Source organism: Polyodon spathula, chromosome 3 (assembly GCF_017654505.1).
Source record: "Polyodon spathula isolate WHYD16114869_AA chromosome 3, ASM1765450v1, whole genome shotgun sequence".
NCBI classification, from domain to species: domain Eukaryota; kingdom Metazoa; phylum Chordata; class Actinopteri; order Acipenseriformes; family Polyodontidae; genus Polyodon; species Polyodon spathula.
Genome location: NC_054536.1, coordinates 772,056 through 787,091, shown reverse-complemented (window position 1 = coordinate 787,091; position 15,036 = coordinate 772,056). Strand labels below are relative to the sequence as shown.

Sequence of the window (15,036 nt, the reverse complement as noted above, 5' to 3'; positions counted from 1 at the left end):
ATCACACGTCATGTACAGGACGGGAGTCAGTGTTGTAAGCATGCTGTGATCACATGTCATGTACAGGACGGGAGTCAGTGTTGTAAGCATGCTGTGATCACATGTCATGTACAGGACGGGAGTCAGTGTTGTAAGCATGCTGTGATCACATGTCATGTACAGGACGGGAGTCAGTGTTGTAAGCATGCTGTGATCACATGTCATGTACAGGACGGGAGTCAGTGTTGTAAGCATGCTGTGATCACATGTCATGTACAGGACGGGAGTCAGTGTTGTAAGCATGCTGTGATCACATGTCATGTACAGGACGGGAGTCAGTGTTGTAAGCATGCTGTGATCACATGTCATGTACAGGACGGGAGTCAGTGTTGTAAGCATGCTGTGATCACATGTCATGTACAGGACGGGAGTCAGTGTTGTAAGCATGCTGTGATCACATGTCATGTACAGGACGGGAGTCAGTGTTGTAAGCATGCTGTGATCACATGTCATCTACAGGATGGGAGTCAGCATGCTGTGATCACATGTCATGTACAGGACGGGAGTCAGTGTTGTAAGCATGCTGTCAGTGTTGTAAGCATGCTCGACTGATCACATGTCATGTACAGGACGGGAGTCAGTGTTGTAAGCATGCTGTGATCACATGTCATGTACAGGACGGGAGTCAGTGTTGTAAGCATGCTCTGATCACATTTCATGTACAGGACGGGAGTCAGTGTTGTAAGCATGCTGTGATCACATGTCATGTACAGGACGGGAGTCAGTGTTGTAAGCATGCTGTGATCACATGTCATGTACAGGACGGGAGTCAGTGTTGTAAGCATGCTGTGATCACATGTCATGTACAGGACGGGAGTCAGTGTTGTAAGCATGCTGTGATCACATGTCATGTACAGGACGGGAGTCAGTGTTGTAAGCATGCTGTGATCACATGACATGTACAGGACGGGAGTCAGTGTTGTAAGCATGCTGTGATCACATGTCATGTACAGGACGGGAGTCAGTGTTGTAAGCATGCTCTGATCACATTTCATGTACAGGACGGGAGTCAGTGTTGTAAGCATGCTCTGATCACATTTCATGTACAGGACGGGAGTCAGTGTTGTAAGCATGCTCTGATCACATTTCATGTACAGGACGAGAGTCAGTGTTGTAAGCATGCTGTGATCACATGTCATGTACAGGACGGGAGTCAGTGTTGTAAGCATGCTGTGATCACATGTCATGTACAGGACGGGAGTCAGTGTTGTAAGCATGCTGTGATCACACGTCATGTACAGGACGGGAGTCAGTGTTGTAAGCATGCTGTGATCACATGTCATGTACAGGACGGGAGTCAGTGTTGTAAGCATGCTGTGATCACATGTCATGTACAGGACGGGAGTCAGTGTTGTAAGCATGCTGTGATCACATGACATGTACAGGACGGGAGTCAGTGTTGTAAGCATGCTGTGATCACATTTCATGTACAGGACGGGAGTCAGTGTTGTAAGCATGCTGTGATCACATATCATGTACAGGACGAGAGTCAGTGTTGTAAGCATGCTGTGATCACATGTCATGTACAGGACGGGAGTCAGTGTTGTAAGCATGCTGTGATCACATGTCATGTACAGGACGGGAGTCAGTGTTGTAAGCATGCTGTGATCACACGACATGTACAGGACGGGAGTCAGTGTTGTAAGCATGCTGTGATCACACGTCATGTACAGGACGGGAGTCAGTGTTGTAAGCATGCTGTGATCACATGTCATGTACAGGACGGGAGTCAGTGTTGTAAGCATGCTGTGATCACATGTCATGTACAGGACGGGAGTCAGTGTTGTAAGCATGCTGTGATCACACGTCATGTACAGGACGGGAGTCAGTGTTGTAAGCATGCTGTGATCACACGTCATGTACAGGACAGGAGTCAGTGTTGTAAGCATGCTGTGATCACACGTCATGTACAGGACGGGAGTCAGTGTTGTAAGCATGCTGTGATCACACGACATGTACAGGATCACATGTCATGTACAGGACGGGAGTCAGTGTTGTAAGCATGCTGTGATCACTGTCATGTACAGGACGGGAGTCAGTGTTGTAAGCATGCTGTGATCACACGACATGTACAGGATGGGAGTCATTGTTGTAAGCATGCTGTGATCACACGACATGTACAGGACGGGAGTCAGTGTTGTAAGCATGCTGTGATCACATGTCATGTACAGGACGAGAGTCAGTGTTGTAAGCATGCTGTGATCACATGTCATGTACAGGACGGGAGTCAGTGTTGTAAGCATGCTCTGATCACATGTCATGTACAGGACGGGAGTCAGTGTTGTAAGCATGCTGTGATCACACGTCATGTACAGGACGGGAGTCAGTGTTGTAAGCATGCTCTGATCACATGTCATGTACAGGACGGGAGTCAGTGTTGTAAGCATGCTCTGATCACATTTCATGTACAGGACGGGAGTCAGTGTTGTAAGCATGCTCTGATCACATTTCATGTACAGGACGGGAGTCAGTGTTGTAAGCATGCTGTGATCACATGTCATGTACAGGACGGGAGTCAGTGTTGTAAGCATGCTCTGATCACATGTCATGTACAGGACGGGAGTCAGTGTTGTAAGCATGCTGTGATCACATGTCATGTACAGGACGGGAGTCAGTGTTGTAAGCATGCTGTGATCACATGTCATGTACAGGACGGGAGTCAGTGTTGTAAGCATGCTGTGATCACATGTCATGTACAGGACGGGAGTCAGTGTTGTAAGCATGCTGTGATCACATGTCATGTACAGGACGGGAGTCAGTGTTGTAAGCATGCTGTGATCACATGTCATGTACAGGACGGGAGTCAGTGTTGTAAGCATGCTGTGATCACATGTCATGTACAGGACGGGAGTCAGTGTTGTAAGCATGCTGTGATCACACGTCATGTACAGGACGGGAGTCAGTGTTGTAAGCATGCTGTGATCACATGTCATGTACAGGACGGGAGTCAGTGTTGTAAGCATGCTGTGATCACACGTCATGTACAGGACGGGAGTCAGTGTTGTAAGCATGCTGTGATCACATGTCATGTACAGGACGGGAGTCAGTGTTGTAAGCATGCTGTGATCACATGTCATGTACAGGACGGGAGTCAGTGTTGTAAGCATGCTGTGATCACATGTCATGTACAGGACGGGAGTCAGTGTTGTAAGCATGCTGTGATCACATGTCATGTACAGGACGGGAGTCAGTGTTGTAAGCATGCTGTGATCACATGTCATGTACAGGACGGGAGTCAGTGTTGTAAGCATGCTGTGATCACATGTCATGTACAGGACGGGAGTCAGTGTTGTAAGCATGCTCTGATCACATTTCATGTACAGGACGGGAGTCAGTGTTGTAAGCATGCTGTGATCACATGTCATGTACAGGACGGGAGTCAGTGTTGTAAGCATGCTGTGATCACATGTCATGTACAGGACGAGAGTCAGTGTTGTAAGCATGCTGTGATCACATGACATGTACAGGACAGGAGTCAGTGTTGTAAGCATGCTGTGATCACACGTCATGTACAGGACAGGAGTCAGTGTTGTAAGCATGCTGTGATCACATGTCATGTACAGGACGGGAGTCAGTGTTGTAAGCATGCTGTGATCACACGTCATGTACAGGACGGGAGTCAGTGTTGTAAGCATGCTCTGATCACACGTCATGTACAGGACGGGAGTCAGTGTTGTAAGCATGCTGTGATCACATGTCATGTACAGGACGGGAGTCAGTGTTGTAAGCATGCTGTGATCACATGTCATGTACAGGACGGGAGTCAGTGTTGTAAGCATGCTGTGATCACATGTCATGTACAGGACGGGAGTCAGTGTTGTAAGCATGCTGTGATCACATGTCATGTACAGGACGGGAGTCAGTGTTGTAAGCATGCTGTGATCACATTTCATGTACAGGACGGGAGTCAGTGTTGTAAGCATGCTGTGATCACATGACATGTACAGGACGGGAGTCAGTGTTGTAAGCATGCTGTGATCACATGTCATGTACAGGACGGGAGTCAGTGTTGTAAGCATGCTGTGATCACATGTCATGTACAGGACGGGAGTCAGTGTTGTAAGCATGCTGTGATCACATGTCATGTACAGGACGGGAGTCAGTGTTGTAAGCATGCTGTGATCACATGTCATGTACAGGACGAGAGTCAGTGTTGTAAGCATGCTGTGATCACACGTCATGTACAGGACGGGAGTCAGTGTTGTAAGCATGCTGTGATCACACGTCATGTACAGGACGGGAGTCAGTGTTGTAAGCATGCTGTGATCACACGTCATGTACAGGACGGGAGTCAGTGTTGTAAGCATGCTGTGATCACACGACATGTACAGGACGGGAGTCAGTGTTGTAAGCATGCTGTGATCACACGACATGTACAGGACGGGAGTCAGTGTTGTAAGCATGCTGTGATCACACGACATGTACAGGACGGGAGTCAGTGTTGTAAGCATGCTGTGATCACATGTCATGTACAGGACGAGAGTCAGTGTTGTAAGCATGCTGTGATCACACGTCATGTACAGGACGGGAGTCAGTGTTGTAAGCATGCTGTGATCACATGTCATGTACAGGACGGGAGTCAGTGTTGTAAGCATGCTCTGATCACACGTCATGTACAGGACGGGAGTCAGTGTTGTAAGCATGCTCTGATCACACGTCATGTACAGGACGGGAGTCAGTGTTGTAAGCATGCTGTGATCACATGTCATGTACAGGACGGGAGTCAGTGTTGTAAGCATGCTCTGATCACACGTCATGTACAGGACGGGAGTCAGTGTTGTAAGCATGCTCTGATCACACGTCATGTACAGGACGGGAGTCAGTGTTGTAAGCATGCTCTGATCACACGTCATGTACAGGACGGGAGTCAGTGTTGTAAGCATGCTGTGATCACACGTCATGTACAGGACGGGAGTCAGTGTTGTAAGCATGCTCTGATCACACGTCATGTACAGGACGGGAGTCAGTGTTGTAAGCATGCTGTGATCACATGTCATGTACAGGACGAGAGTCAGTGTTGTAAGCATGCTGTGATCACATGTCATGTACAGGACGGGAGTCAGTGTTGTAAGCATGCTGTGATCACACGTCATGTACAGGACGGGAGTCAGTGTTGTAAGCATGCTCTGATCACACGTCATGTACAGGACGGGAGTCAGTGTTGTAAGCATGCTGTGATTACACGTCATGTACAGGACGGGAGTCAGTGTTGTAAGCATGCTCTGATCACACGTCATGTACAGGACGGGAGACAGTGTTGTAAGCATGCTGTGATCACATGTCATGTACAGGACGGGAGTCAGTGTTGTAAGCATGCTGTGATCACATGTCATGTACAGGACGGGAGTCAGTGTTGTAAGCATGCTGTGATCACACGTCATGTACAGGACAGGAGTCAGTGTTGTAAGCATGCTGTGATCACTGTCATGTACAGGACGAGAGTCAGTGTTGTAAGCATGCTGTGATCACACGACATGTACAGGACGGGAGTCAGTGTTGTAAGCATGCTGTGATCACACGTCATGTACAGGACAGGAGTCAGTGTTGTAAGCATGCTCTGATCACATTTCATGTACAGGACGGGAGTCAGTGTTGTAAGCATGCTGTGATTACACGTCATGTACAGGACGGGAGTCAGTGTTGTAAGCATGCTCTGATCACACGTCATGTACAGGACGGGAGTCAGTGTTGTAAGCATGCTCTGATCACATGTCATGTACAGGACGGGAGTCAGTGTTGTAAGCATGCTGTGATCACATGTCATGTACAGGACGGGAGTCAGTGTTGTAAGCATGCTGTGATCACACGTCATGTACAGGACGGGAGTCAGTGTTGTAAGCATGCTGTGATCACACGTCATGTACAGGACGGGAGTCAGTGTTGTAAGCATGCTGTGATCACACGTCATGTACAGGACGGGAGTCAGTGTTGTAAGCATGCTGTGATCACACGTCATGTACAGGACGGGAGTCAGTGTTGTAAGCATGCTGTGATCACACGTCATGTACAGGACGAGAGTCAGTGTTGTAAGCATGCTGTGATCACACGTCATGTACAGGACGGGAGTCAGTGTTGTAAGCATGCTGTGATCACACGTCATGTACAGGACGGGAGTCAGTGTTGTAAGCATGCTGTGATCACACGTCATGTACAGGACGGGAGTCAGTGTTGTAAGCATGCTGTGATCACATGTCATGTACAGGACGGGAGTCAGTGTTGTAAGCATGCTGTGATCACATGTCATGTACAGGACGGGAGTCAGTGTTGTAAGCATGCTGTGATCACACGACATGTACAGGACGGGAGTCAGTGTTGTAAGCATGCTCTGATCACACGTCATGTACAGGACGGGAGTCAGTGTTGTAAGCATGCTCTGATCACACGTCATGTACAGGACGGGAGTCAGTGTTGTAAGCATGCTCTGATCACACGTCATGTACAGGACAGGAGTCAGTGTTGTAAGCATGCTGTGATCACACGTCATGTACAGGACAGGAGTCAGTGTTGTAAGCATGCTCTGATCACATTTCATGTACAGGACGGGAGTCAGTGTTGTAAGCATGCTGTGATTACACGTCATGTACAGGACGGGAGTCAGTGTTGTAAGCATGCTCTGATCACACGTCATGTACAGGGCGGGAGACAGTGTTGTAAGCATGCTGTGATCACATGTCATGTACAGGACGGGAGTCAGTGTTGTAAGCATGCTCTGATCACATGTCATGTACAGGACGGGAGTCAGTGTACAGGATGGGGCGTTGGACACTTACCTCAGTGTGAACTGTGAACTCCACACTCATCTGCACTGTTTCTTTAGGACCCACAATCCCACTGGATGGGAAGACGGTGGCCGAGCACTGGGATGCCTGTTTCCCTAGTAACTGTGGAACACGCATTAGGAGATAACACAACTATGAAATGCATGTCTACAGGCTTAGTTTTAATAGCTTTCCTACAGGACACAAACAAGCCTATAAAGAGTGTTTTTATCTATTTCAGAAAGAAGGAATCCTCACTCTACCCTGCAATGGGGGTGCAGTGGAGGCGGCTCCACGTACACACTCCATATGCAGGGATGGGAATAAGACTCCCATTGCATAGCAGTCTGATCTTCTGGTTTTGCTATGAGTTTAACAAGACACCCCTGAGCTTGTTACCTAAACACAGTGGGGCTAATCAAGCCTGCAACAAAACCTGGAATAGGTGAAAATGCTATGCAATAGGGGTCTTATTACCATCCCTGATGTATGCTACGCTTCCCCTTTTTCCTTACATCTGGAGATTATTCATCATGAAACTTGGTCTGCACATCCGTTGGGGGAAGCGCTTATACAATTGTCATGAAACTCGGTATTAAACTCAGTTTGAAGTATATAAATAGGAATGGTGCGACCTCAGTGATGATCTTTTATAGCATCAGCGGCACATGCAATACAAAAGGTTGCACCCTCTGTGACTGTGGAGCCTCACCTCTCCCCAGGAGTACTTGGCTGGCAGCATGGTCTGGTTCAGCAGATTCACAGTGCCCCACACTGGCACGCCCACATAGATCTCTTTGAACACCAGCTCACAGCTTTGCAGGCACACCTGGGGCTTCTGGATGTCAGCCTGAACAGCTAGGTGACTGAGAAAGAAATATGCAACTTTTTAACTACAAACCGGTACTGTGTGCCACACTGAGAGTGGGTAAGGGTTAACAGGCATCACATTCTCACCATTCTGTTTCTTACCATCCTGCTCCATTTTCCACACTCAGCTGCAGAACCGTCTGGAAATGCTGACACTTGGAGGGGGTGAAAAGGATTGAAACACTACAGGTGCCCAGAGGGGGCAGCACTCCACTGCAGGGGTCGATCACGAACTGGGACACCTGTACAATATTCATGGAGAATACACAATACGCGTGGAATAACAGGGTAAGATGAGTGCTACAATCATCAAAAATCCCACTACTGTAATTCAAGAAAATGATGCCATAACATTTCTAAACCCATTTCTAAACCCTTGCAGAAATCTAACTCACTATGCATACTGGAAATCCTAAAGATAATCTAGGTAAGGATATGAAAAATGAACTAATGGATTGATCTAGTTCAGTTATCAGATCCTGGTGAATTAAATAATACAATAAAGTGTGTGTCTAAGCTGTAATGAGGGCCCCAGGCTCTGTCCCGCAGTGACCTCCAATGCTGAAAACAAAATTTTAGCAACCTAAATCAAAACAATGCAGCACTAACTTAGCCCCACCCCCTACTGCACAGTACAGGTCACAGAAAAACAGTACAGATGCACTGATAGGCTGATTAAAACTTTGTTGTCATTTGAATAGTAAACAAGAACATTAACAGCTTTGGAGAATTATTTTTGTAAATTTTATTTGTGGACGTGTTTTGCGTGTTTGTTTTTGCTTAAGTGCAATGCACACAGGATGGGGAAGGAATAAAAATGCCTATCTACAGAAGGAAGATAAGTAGTTTGCATCGCTTGTGTTGTGCAGTAGTTCATTTAAACAAGGTTTCTTTTTATTCCTCTCCGTACTTGTTCTGTATGCATTGGCGGTGACCCCTCAGACGTTAAAGTGATAAAGACGCTATTTCTGGTTTTGCTAATGTTACAAATCCATCCTGGTTAACAATCCTAAGTCCACGTCAGCTATTTTAGAGCAGTGCAGTTCATACTCGTTATGAGCTAACGCACTGATTCTGAACTGCATTCTCATAACAGACTGATTCTGAACTGCACTGCTCATAACAGACTGATTCTGAACTGCATTCTCATAACAGACTGATTCTGAACTGCATTTCTCATAACAGACTGATTCTGAACTGCATTTCTCATAACAGACTGATTCTGAACTGCATTCTCATAACAGACTGGTTCTGAACTGCATTGCTCATAACAGACTGATTCTGAACTGCATTGCTCATAACAGACTGATTCTGAACTGCACTGCTCATAACAGACTGATTCTGAACTGCACTCTCATAACAGACTGATTCTGAACTGCATAACAGACTGATTCTGAACTGCACTCTAACAGACTGATTCTGAACTGCACTCTCATAACAGACTGATTCTGAACTGCACTCTCATAACAGACTGATTCTGAACTGCATCTCTCATAACAGACTGATTCTATGAGCAGTGCAGTTCAGAATCAGTCTGTTATGAGAATGCAGTTCAGAATCAGTCTGTTATGAGCAATGCAGTTCAGAATCAGTCTGTTATGAGCAGTGCAGTTCAGAATCAGTCTGTTATGAGTCTGTTATGAGAATGCAGTTCAGAATCAGTCTGTTATGAGCAGTGCAGTTCAGAATCAGTCTGTTATGAGAATGCAGTTCAGAATCAGTCTGTTATGAGCAGTGCAGTCTAGAATCAGTCTGTTATGAGCAGTGCAGTTCAGAATCAGTCTGTTATGAGCAGTGCAGTTCAGAATCAGTCTGTTAGTCTGAGCAATGCAGTTCAGAATCAGTCTGTTATGAGAATGCAGTTCAGAATCAGTCTGTTTATGAGAATCAGTCTGTTATGAGCAATGCAGTTCAGAATCAGTCTGTTATGAGCAATGCAGTTCAGAATCAGTCTGTTATGAGCAATGCAGTTCAGAATCAGTCTGTTATGAACAATGCAGTTCAGAATCAGTCTGTTATGAGCAATGCAGTTCAGAATCAGTCTGTTATGAGCAATGCAGTTCAGAATCAGTCTGTTATGAGAATGCAGTTCAGAATCAGTCTTTTATGAGCAGTGCAGTTCAGAATCAGTCTGTTATGAGAATGCAGTTCAGAATCAGTCTGTTATGAGAGTGCAGTTCAGAATCAGTCTGTTATGAGCAGTGCAGGCCAGAATCAGTCTGTTATGAGCAGTGCAGTTCAGAATCAGTCTGTTATGAGCAATGCAGTTCAGAATCAGTCTGTTATGAGAATGCAGTTCAGAATCAGTCTGTTATGAGCAATGCAGTTCAGAATCAGTCTGTTATATGCAGTTCAGAACCAGTCTGTTATGAGAATGCAGTTCAGAATCAGTCTGTTATGAGAATGCAGTTCAGAATCAGTCTGTTATGAGCAGTGCAGTTCAGAATCAGTCTGTTATGAGCAGTGCAGTTCAGAATCAGTCTGTTATGAGAATGCAGTTCAGAATCAGTCTGTTATGAGAATGCAGTTCAGAATCAGTCTGTTATGAGAATGCAGTTCAGAATCAGTCTGTTATGAGAATGCAGTTCAGAATCAGTCTGTTATGAGAATGCAGTTCAGAATCAGTCTGTTATGAGCAGTGTAGTTCAGAATCAGTCTGTTATGAGAGTGCAGTTCAGAATCAGTCTGTTATGAGAGTGCAGTTCAGAATCAGTCTGTTATGAGCAGTGCAGTTCAGAATCAGTCTGTTATATGCAGTTCAGAATCAGTCTGTTATGCAGTTCAGAATCAGTGCAGTGCAGTTCAGAATCAGTCTGTTAATCAGTCTGTTTATGAGAATCAGTCTGTTATGAGCAGTGCAGGCCAGAATCAGTCTGTTATGAGCAGTGCAGTTCAGAATCAGTCTGTTATGAGCAATGCAGTTCAGAATCAGTCTGTTATGAGAATGCAGTTCAGAATCAGTCTGTTATGAGCAATGCAGTTCAGAATCAGTCTGTTATGAGAGTGCAGTTCAGAATCAGTCTGTTATGAGAGTGCAGTTCAGAATCAGTCTGTTATGAGAATGCAGTTCAGAATCAGTCTGTTATGATGCAGTTCAGAATCAGTCTGTTATTGCAGTTCAGAATCAGTCTGTTATGAGCAGTGCAGTTCAGAATCAGTCTGTTATGAGTCTGCAGTTCAGAATCAGTCTGTTATGAGCAATGCAGTTCAGAATCAGTCTGTTATGAGCAATGCAGTTCAGAATCAGTCTGTTATGAGCAGTGCAGTTCAGAATCAGTCTGTTATGAGCAATGCAGTTCAGAATCAGTCTGTTATGAACAATGCAGTTCAGAATCAGTCTGTTATGAGCAGTGCAGTTCAGAATCAGTCTGTTATGAGCAGTGCAGTTCAGAATCAGTCTGTTATGAGAGTGCAGTTCAGAATCAGTCTGTTATGAGAGTGCAGTTCAGAATCAGTCTGTTATGAGCAGTGCAGTTCAGAATCAGTCTGTTATGAGAATGCAGTTCAGAATCAGTCTGTTATGAGCAATGCAGTTCAGAATCAGTCTGTTATGAGCAATGCAGTTCAGAATCAGTCTGTTATGAGCAGTGCAGTTCAGAATCAGTCTGTTATGAGCAGTGCAGTTCAGAATCAGTCTGTTATGAGAGTGCAGTTCAGAATCAGTCTGTTATGAGAATGCAGTTCAGAATCAGTCTGCAGTTCAGAATCAGTCTGTTATGAGAGTGCAGTTCAGAATGAGTCTGTTATGAGAATGCAGTTCAGAATCAGTCTGTTATGAGAATGCAGTTCAGAATCAGTCTGTTATGAGAATGCAGTTCAGAATCAGTCTGTTATGAGCAATGCAGTTCAGAATCAGTCTGTTATGAGCAATGCAGTTCAGAATCAGTCTGTTATGAGCAATGCAGTTCAGAACCAGTCTGTTATGAGAATGCAGTTCAGAATCATGTTATGAGAGTGCAGTTCAGAATCAGTCTGTTATGAGCAATGCAGTTCAGAATCAGTCTGTTATGAGCAGTGCAGTTCAGAATCAGTCTGTTATGAGCAGTGCAGTTCAGAATCAGTCTGTTATGAGCAGTGCAGTTCAGAATCAGTCTGTTATGAGAGTGCAGTTCAGAATCAGTCTGTTATGAGCAATGCAGTTCAGAATCAGTCTGTTATGAGAATGCAGAGAGTGCAGTTCAGAATCAGTCTGTTATGAGCAGTGCAGTTCAGAATCAGTCTGTTATGAGCAATGCAGTTCAGAATCAGTCTGTTATGAGCAATGCAGTTCAGAATCAGTCTGTTATGAGCAGTGCAGTTCAGAATCAGTCTGTTATGAGAATGCAGTTCAGAATCAGTCTGTTATGAGAGTGCAGTTCAGAATCAGTCTGTTATGAGCAGTGCAGTTCAGAATCAGTCTGTTATGAGAATGCAGTTCAGAATCAGTCTGTTATGAGAATGCAGTTCAGAATCAGTCTGTTATGAGAGTGCAGTTCAGAATCAGTCTGTTATGAGAGTGCAGTTCAGAATCAGTCTGTTATGAGAGTGCAGTTCATAATCAGTCTGTTATGAGAGTGCAGTGCAGTTCAGAATCAGTCTGTTATGAGCAATGCAGTTCAGAATCAGTCTGTTATGAGAATGCAGTTCAGAATCAGTCTGTTATGAGAATGCAGTTCAGAATCAGTCTGTTATGAGCAATGCAGTTCAGAATCAGTCTGTTATGAGAATGCAGTTCAGAATCAGTCTGTTATGAGAATGCAGTTCAGAATCAGTCTGTTTATGAGTTCAGTGCAGTTCAGAATCAGTCTGTTATGAGCAGTGCAGGCCAGAATCAGTCTGTTATGAGCAGTGCAGTTCAGAATCAGTCTGTTATGAGCAATGCAGTTCAGAATCAGTCTGTTATGAGCAATGCAGTTCAGAATCAGTCTGTTATGAGAATGCAGTTCAGAATCAGTCTGTTATGAGAATGCAGTTCAGAATCAGTCTGTTATGAGAATGCAGTTCAGAATCAGTCTGTTATATGCAGTTCAGAATCAGTTAAGTGCAGTTCAGAATCAGTCTGTTATGAGCAGTGCAGTTCAGAATCAGTCTGTTATGAGCAGTGCAGTTCAGAATCAGTCTGTTATGAGAATGCAGTTCAGAATCAGTCTGTTATGAGCAGTGCAGTTCAGAATCAGTCTGTTATGAGAGTGCAGTTCAGAATCAGTCTGTTATGAGCAATGCAGTTGCAGTCTGTTATGAGCAGTGCAGTTCAGAATCAGTCTGTTATGAGCAGTGCAGTTCAGAATCAGTCTGTTATGAGCAGTGCAGTTCAGAATCAGTCTTTTATGAGCAGTGCAGGCTAGAATCAGTCTGTTATGAGCAGTGCAGGCCAGAATCAGTCTGTTATGAGCAGTGCAGTTCAGAATCAGTCTGTTATGAGCAATGCAGTTCAGAATCAGTCTGTTATGAACAATGCAGTTCAGAATCAGTCTGTTATGAGCAATGCAGTTCAGAACCAGTCTGTTATGAGCAATGCAGTTCAGAATCAGTCTGTTATGAGAATGCAGTTCAGAATCAGTCTGTTATGAGCAGTGCAGGCCAGAATCAGTCTGTTATATGCAGTTCAGAATCAGTCTGTTATGAGAATGCAGTTCAGAATCAGTCTGTTATGAACAATGCAGTTCAGAATCAGTCTGTTATGAGCAATGCAGTTCAGAATCAGTCTGTTATGAGCAATGCAGTTCAGAATCAGTCTGTTATATGCAGTTCAGAATCAGTCTGTTATGAGCAATGCAGTTCAGAATCAGTCTGTTATGAGCAGTGCAGTTCAGAATCAGTCTGTTATGAGCAGTGCAGTTCAGAATCAGTCTGTTATGAGCAGTGCAGTTCAGAATCAGTCTGTTATGAGCAGTGCAGTCCAGAATCAGTCTGTTATGAGCAGTGCAGTTCAGAATCAGTCTGTTATGAGAATGCAGTTCAGAATCAGTCTGTTATGAGAATGCAGTTCAGAATCAGTCTGTTATGAGCAGTGCAGTTCAGAATCAGTCTGTTATGAGAATGCAGTTCAGAATCAGTCTGTTATGAGAGTGCAGTTCAGAATCAGTCTTTTATGAGCAGTTCAGCAGTTGCAGTTCAGAATCAGTCTGTTATGAGAATGCAGTTCAGAATCAGTCTGTTATGAGCAGTTGCAGTTCAGAATCAGTCTGTTATGAGAATGCAGTTCAGAATCAGTCTGTTATGAGAATGCAGTTCAGAATCAGTCTGTTATGAGCAATGCAGTTCAGAATCAGTCTGTTATGAGCAGTGCAGTTCAGAATCAGTCTGTTATGAGAATCAGTGCAGTTCAGAATCAGTCTGTTATGAGCAATGCAGTTCAGAATCAGTCTGTTATGAGCAATGCAGTTCAGAATCAGTCTGTTATGAGAATGCAGTTCAGAATCAGTCTGTTATGAGAATGCAGTTCAGAATCAGTCTGTTATGAGAATGCAGTTCAGAATCAGTCTGTTATGAGAATGCAGTTCAGAATCAGTCTGTTATGAGCAATGCAGTTCAGAATCAGTCTGTTATGAGAATGCAGTTCAGAATCAGTCTGTTATGAGAATGCAGTTCAGAATCAGTCTGTTATGAGCATGCAGTTCAGAATCAGTCTGTTATGAGAATGCAGTTCAGAATCAGTCTGTTATGAGCAATGCAGTTCAGAATCAGTCTGTTATGAGAGTGCAGTTCAGAATCAGTCTGTTATGAGCAGTGCAGTTCAGAATCAGTCTGTTATGAGAATGCAGTTCAGAATCAGTCTGTTATGAGAGTGCAGTTCAGAATCAGTCTGTTATGAGCAGTGCAGTTCAGAATCAGTCTGTTATGAGCAGTGCAGTTCAGAATCAGTCTGTTATGAGCAGTGCAGTTCAGAATCAGTCTGTTATGAGCAGTGCAGTTCAGAATCAGTCTGTTATGAGCAGTGCAGTTCAGAATCAGTCTGTTATGAGCAGTGCAGTTCAGAATCAGTCTGTTATGAGCAGTGCAGTTCAGAATCAGTCTGTTATGAGAGTGCAGTTCAGAATCAGTCTGTTATGAGAAGTGCAGTTCAGAATCAGTCTGTTATGAATCAATGCAGTTCAGAATCAGTCTGTTATGAGAATGCAGTTCAGAATCAGTCTGTTATGAGCATGCAGTTCAGAATCAGTCTGTTATGAGAATGCAGTTCAGAATCAGTCTGTTATTAGTTCAGAATCAGTCTGTTATGAGAATGCAGTTCAGAATCAGTCTGTTATGAGAGTGCAGTTCAGAATCAGTCTGTTATGAGAGTGCAGTTCAGAATCAGTCTGTTATGAGCAGTGCAGTTCAGAATCAGTCTGTTATGAGCAGTGCAGTTCAGAATCAGTCTGTTATGAGCAATGCAGTTCAGAATCAG

The 15,036-nt window shown here is 44.4% G+C and overlaps 1 protein-coding gene across 1 annotated transcript in view; it reads right to left on the bottom strand.

Annotated features, from left to right (window-relative positions):
• LOC121309859 (deleted in lung and esophageal cancer protein 1-like) overlaps positions 1–15,036 on the bottom strand; it is a 64,721-nt gene that overhangs the window by 19,419 nt on the left and 30,266 nt on the right. Inside the window, exons 3-5 of the mRNA XM_041243015.1 lie at positions 7,770–7,911; positions 7,510–7,663; positions 6,810–6,920 (exon numbers count right to left, since the gene is read on the bottom strand). Of these exons, the coding sequence (XP_041098949.1) occupies positions 6,810–6,920; positions 7,510–7,539 (141 nt within the window). The 5' untranslated portion in view covers positions 7,540–7,663; positions 7,770–7,911. The remainder of the gene's footprint in view (positions 1–6,809; positions 6,921–7,509; positions 7,664–7,769; positions 7,912–15,036) is intronic.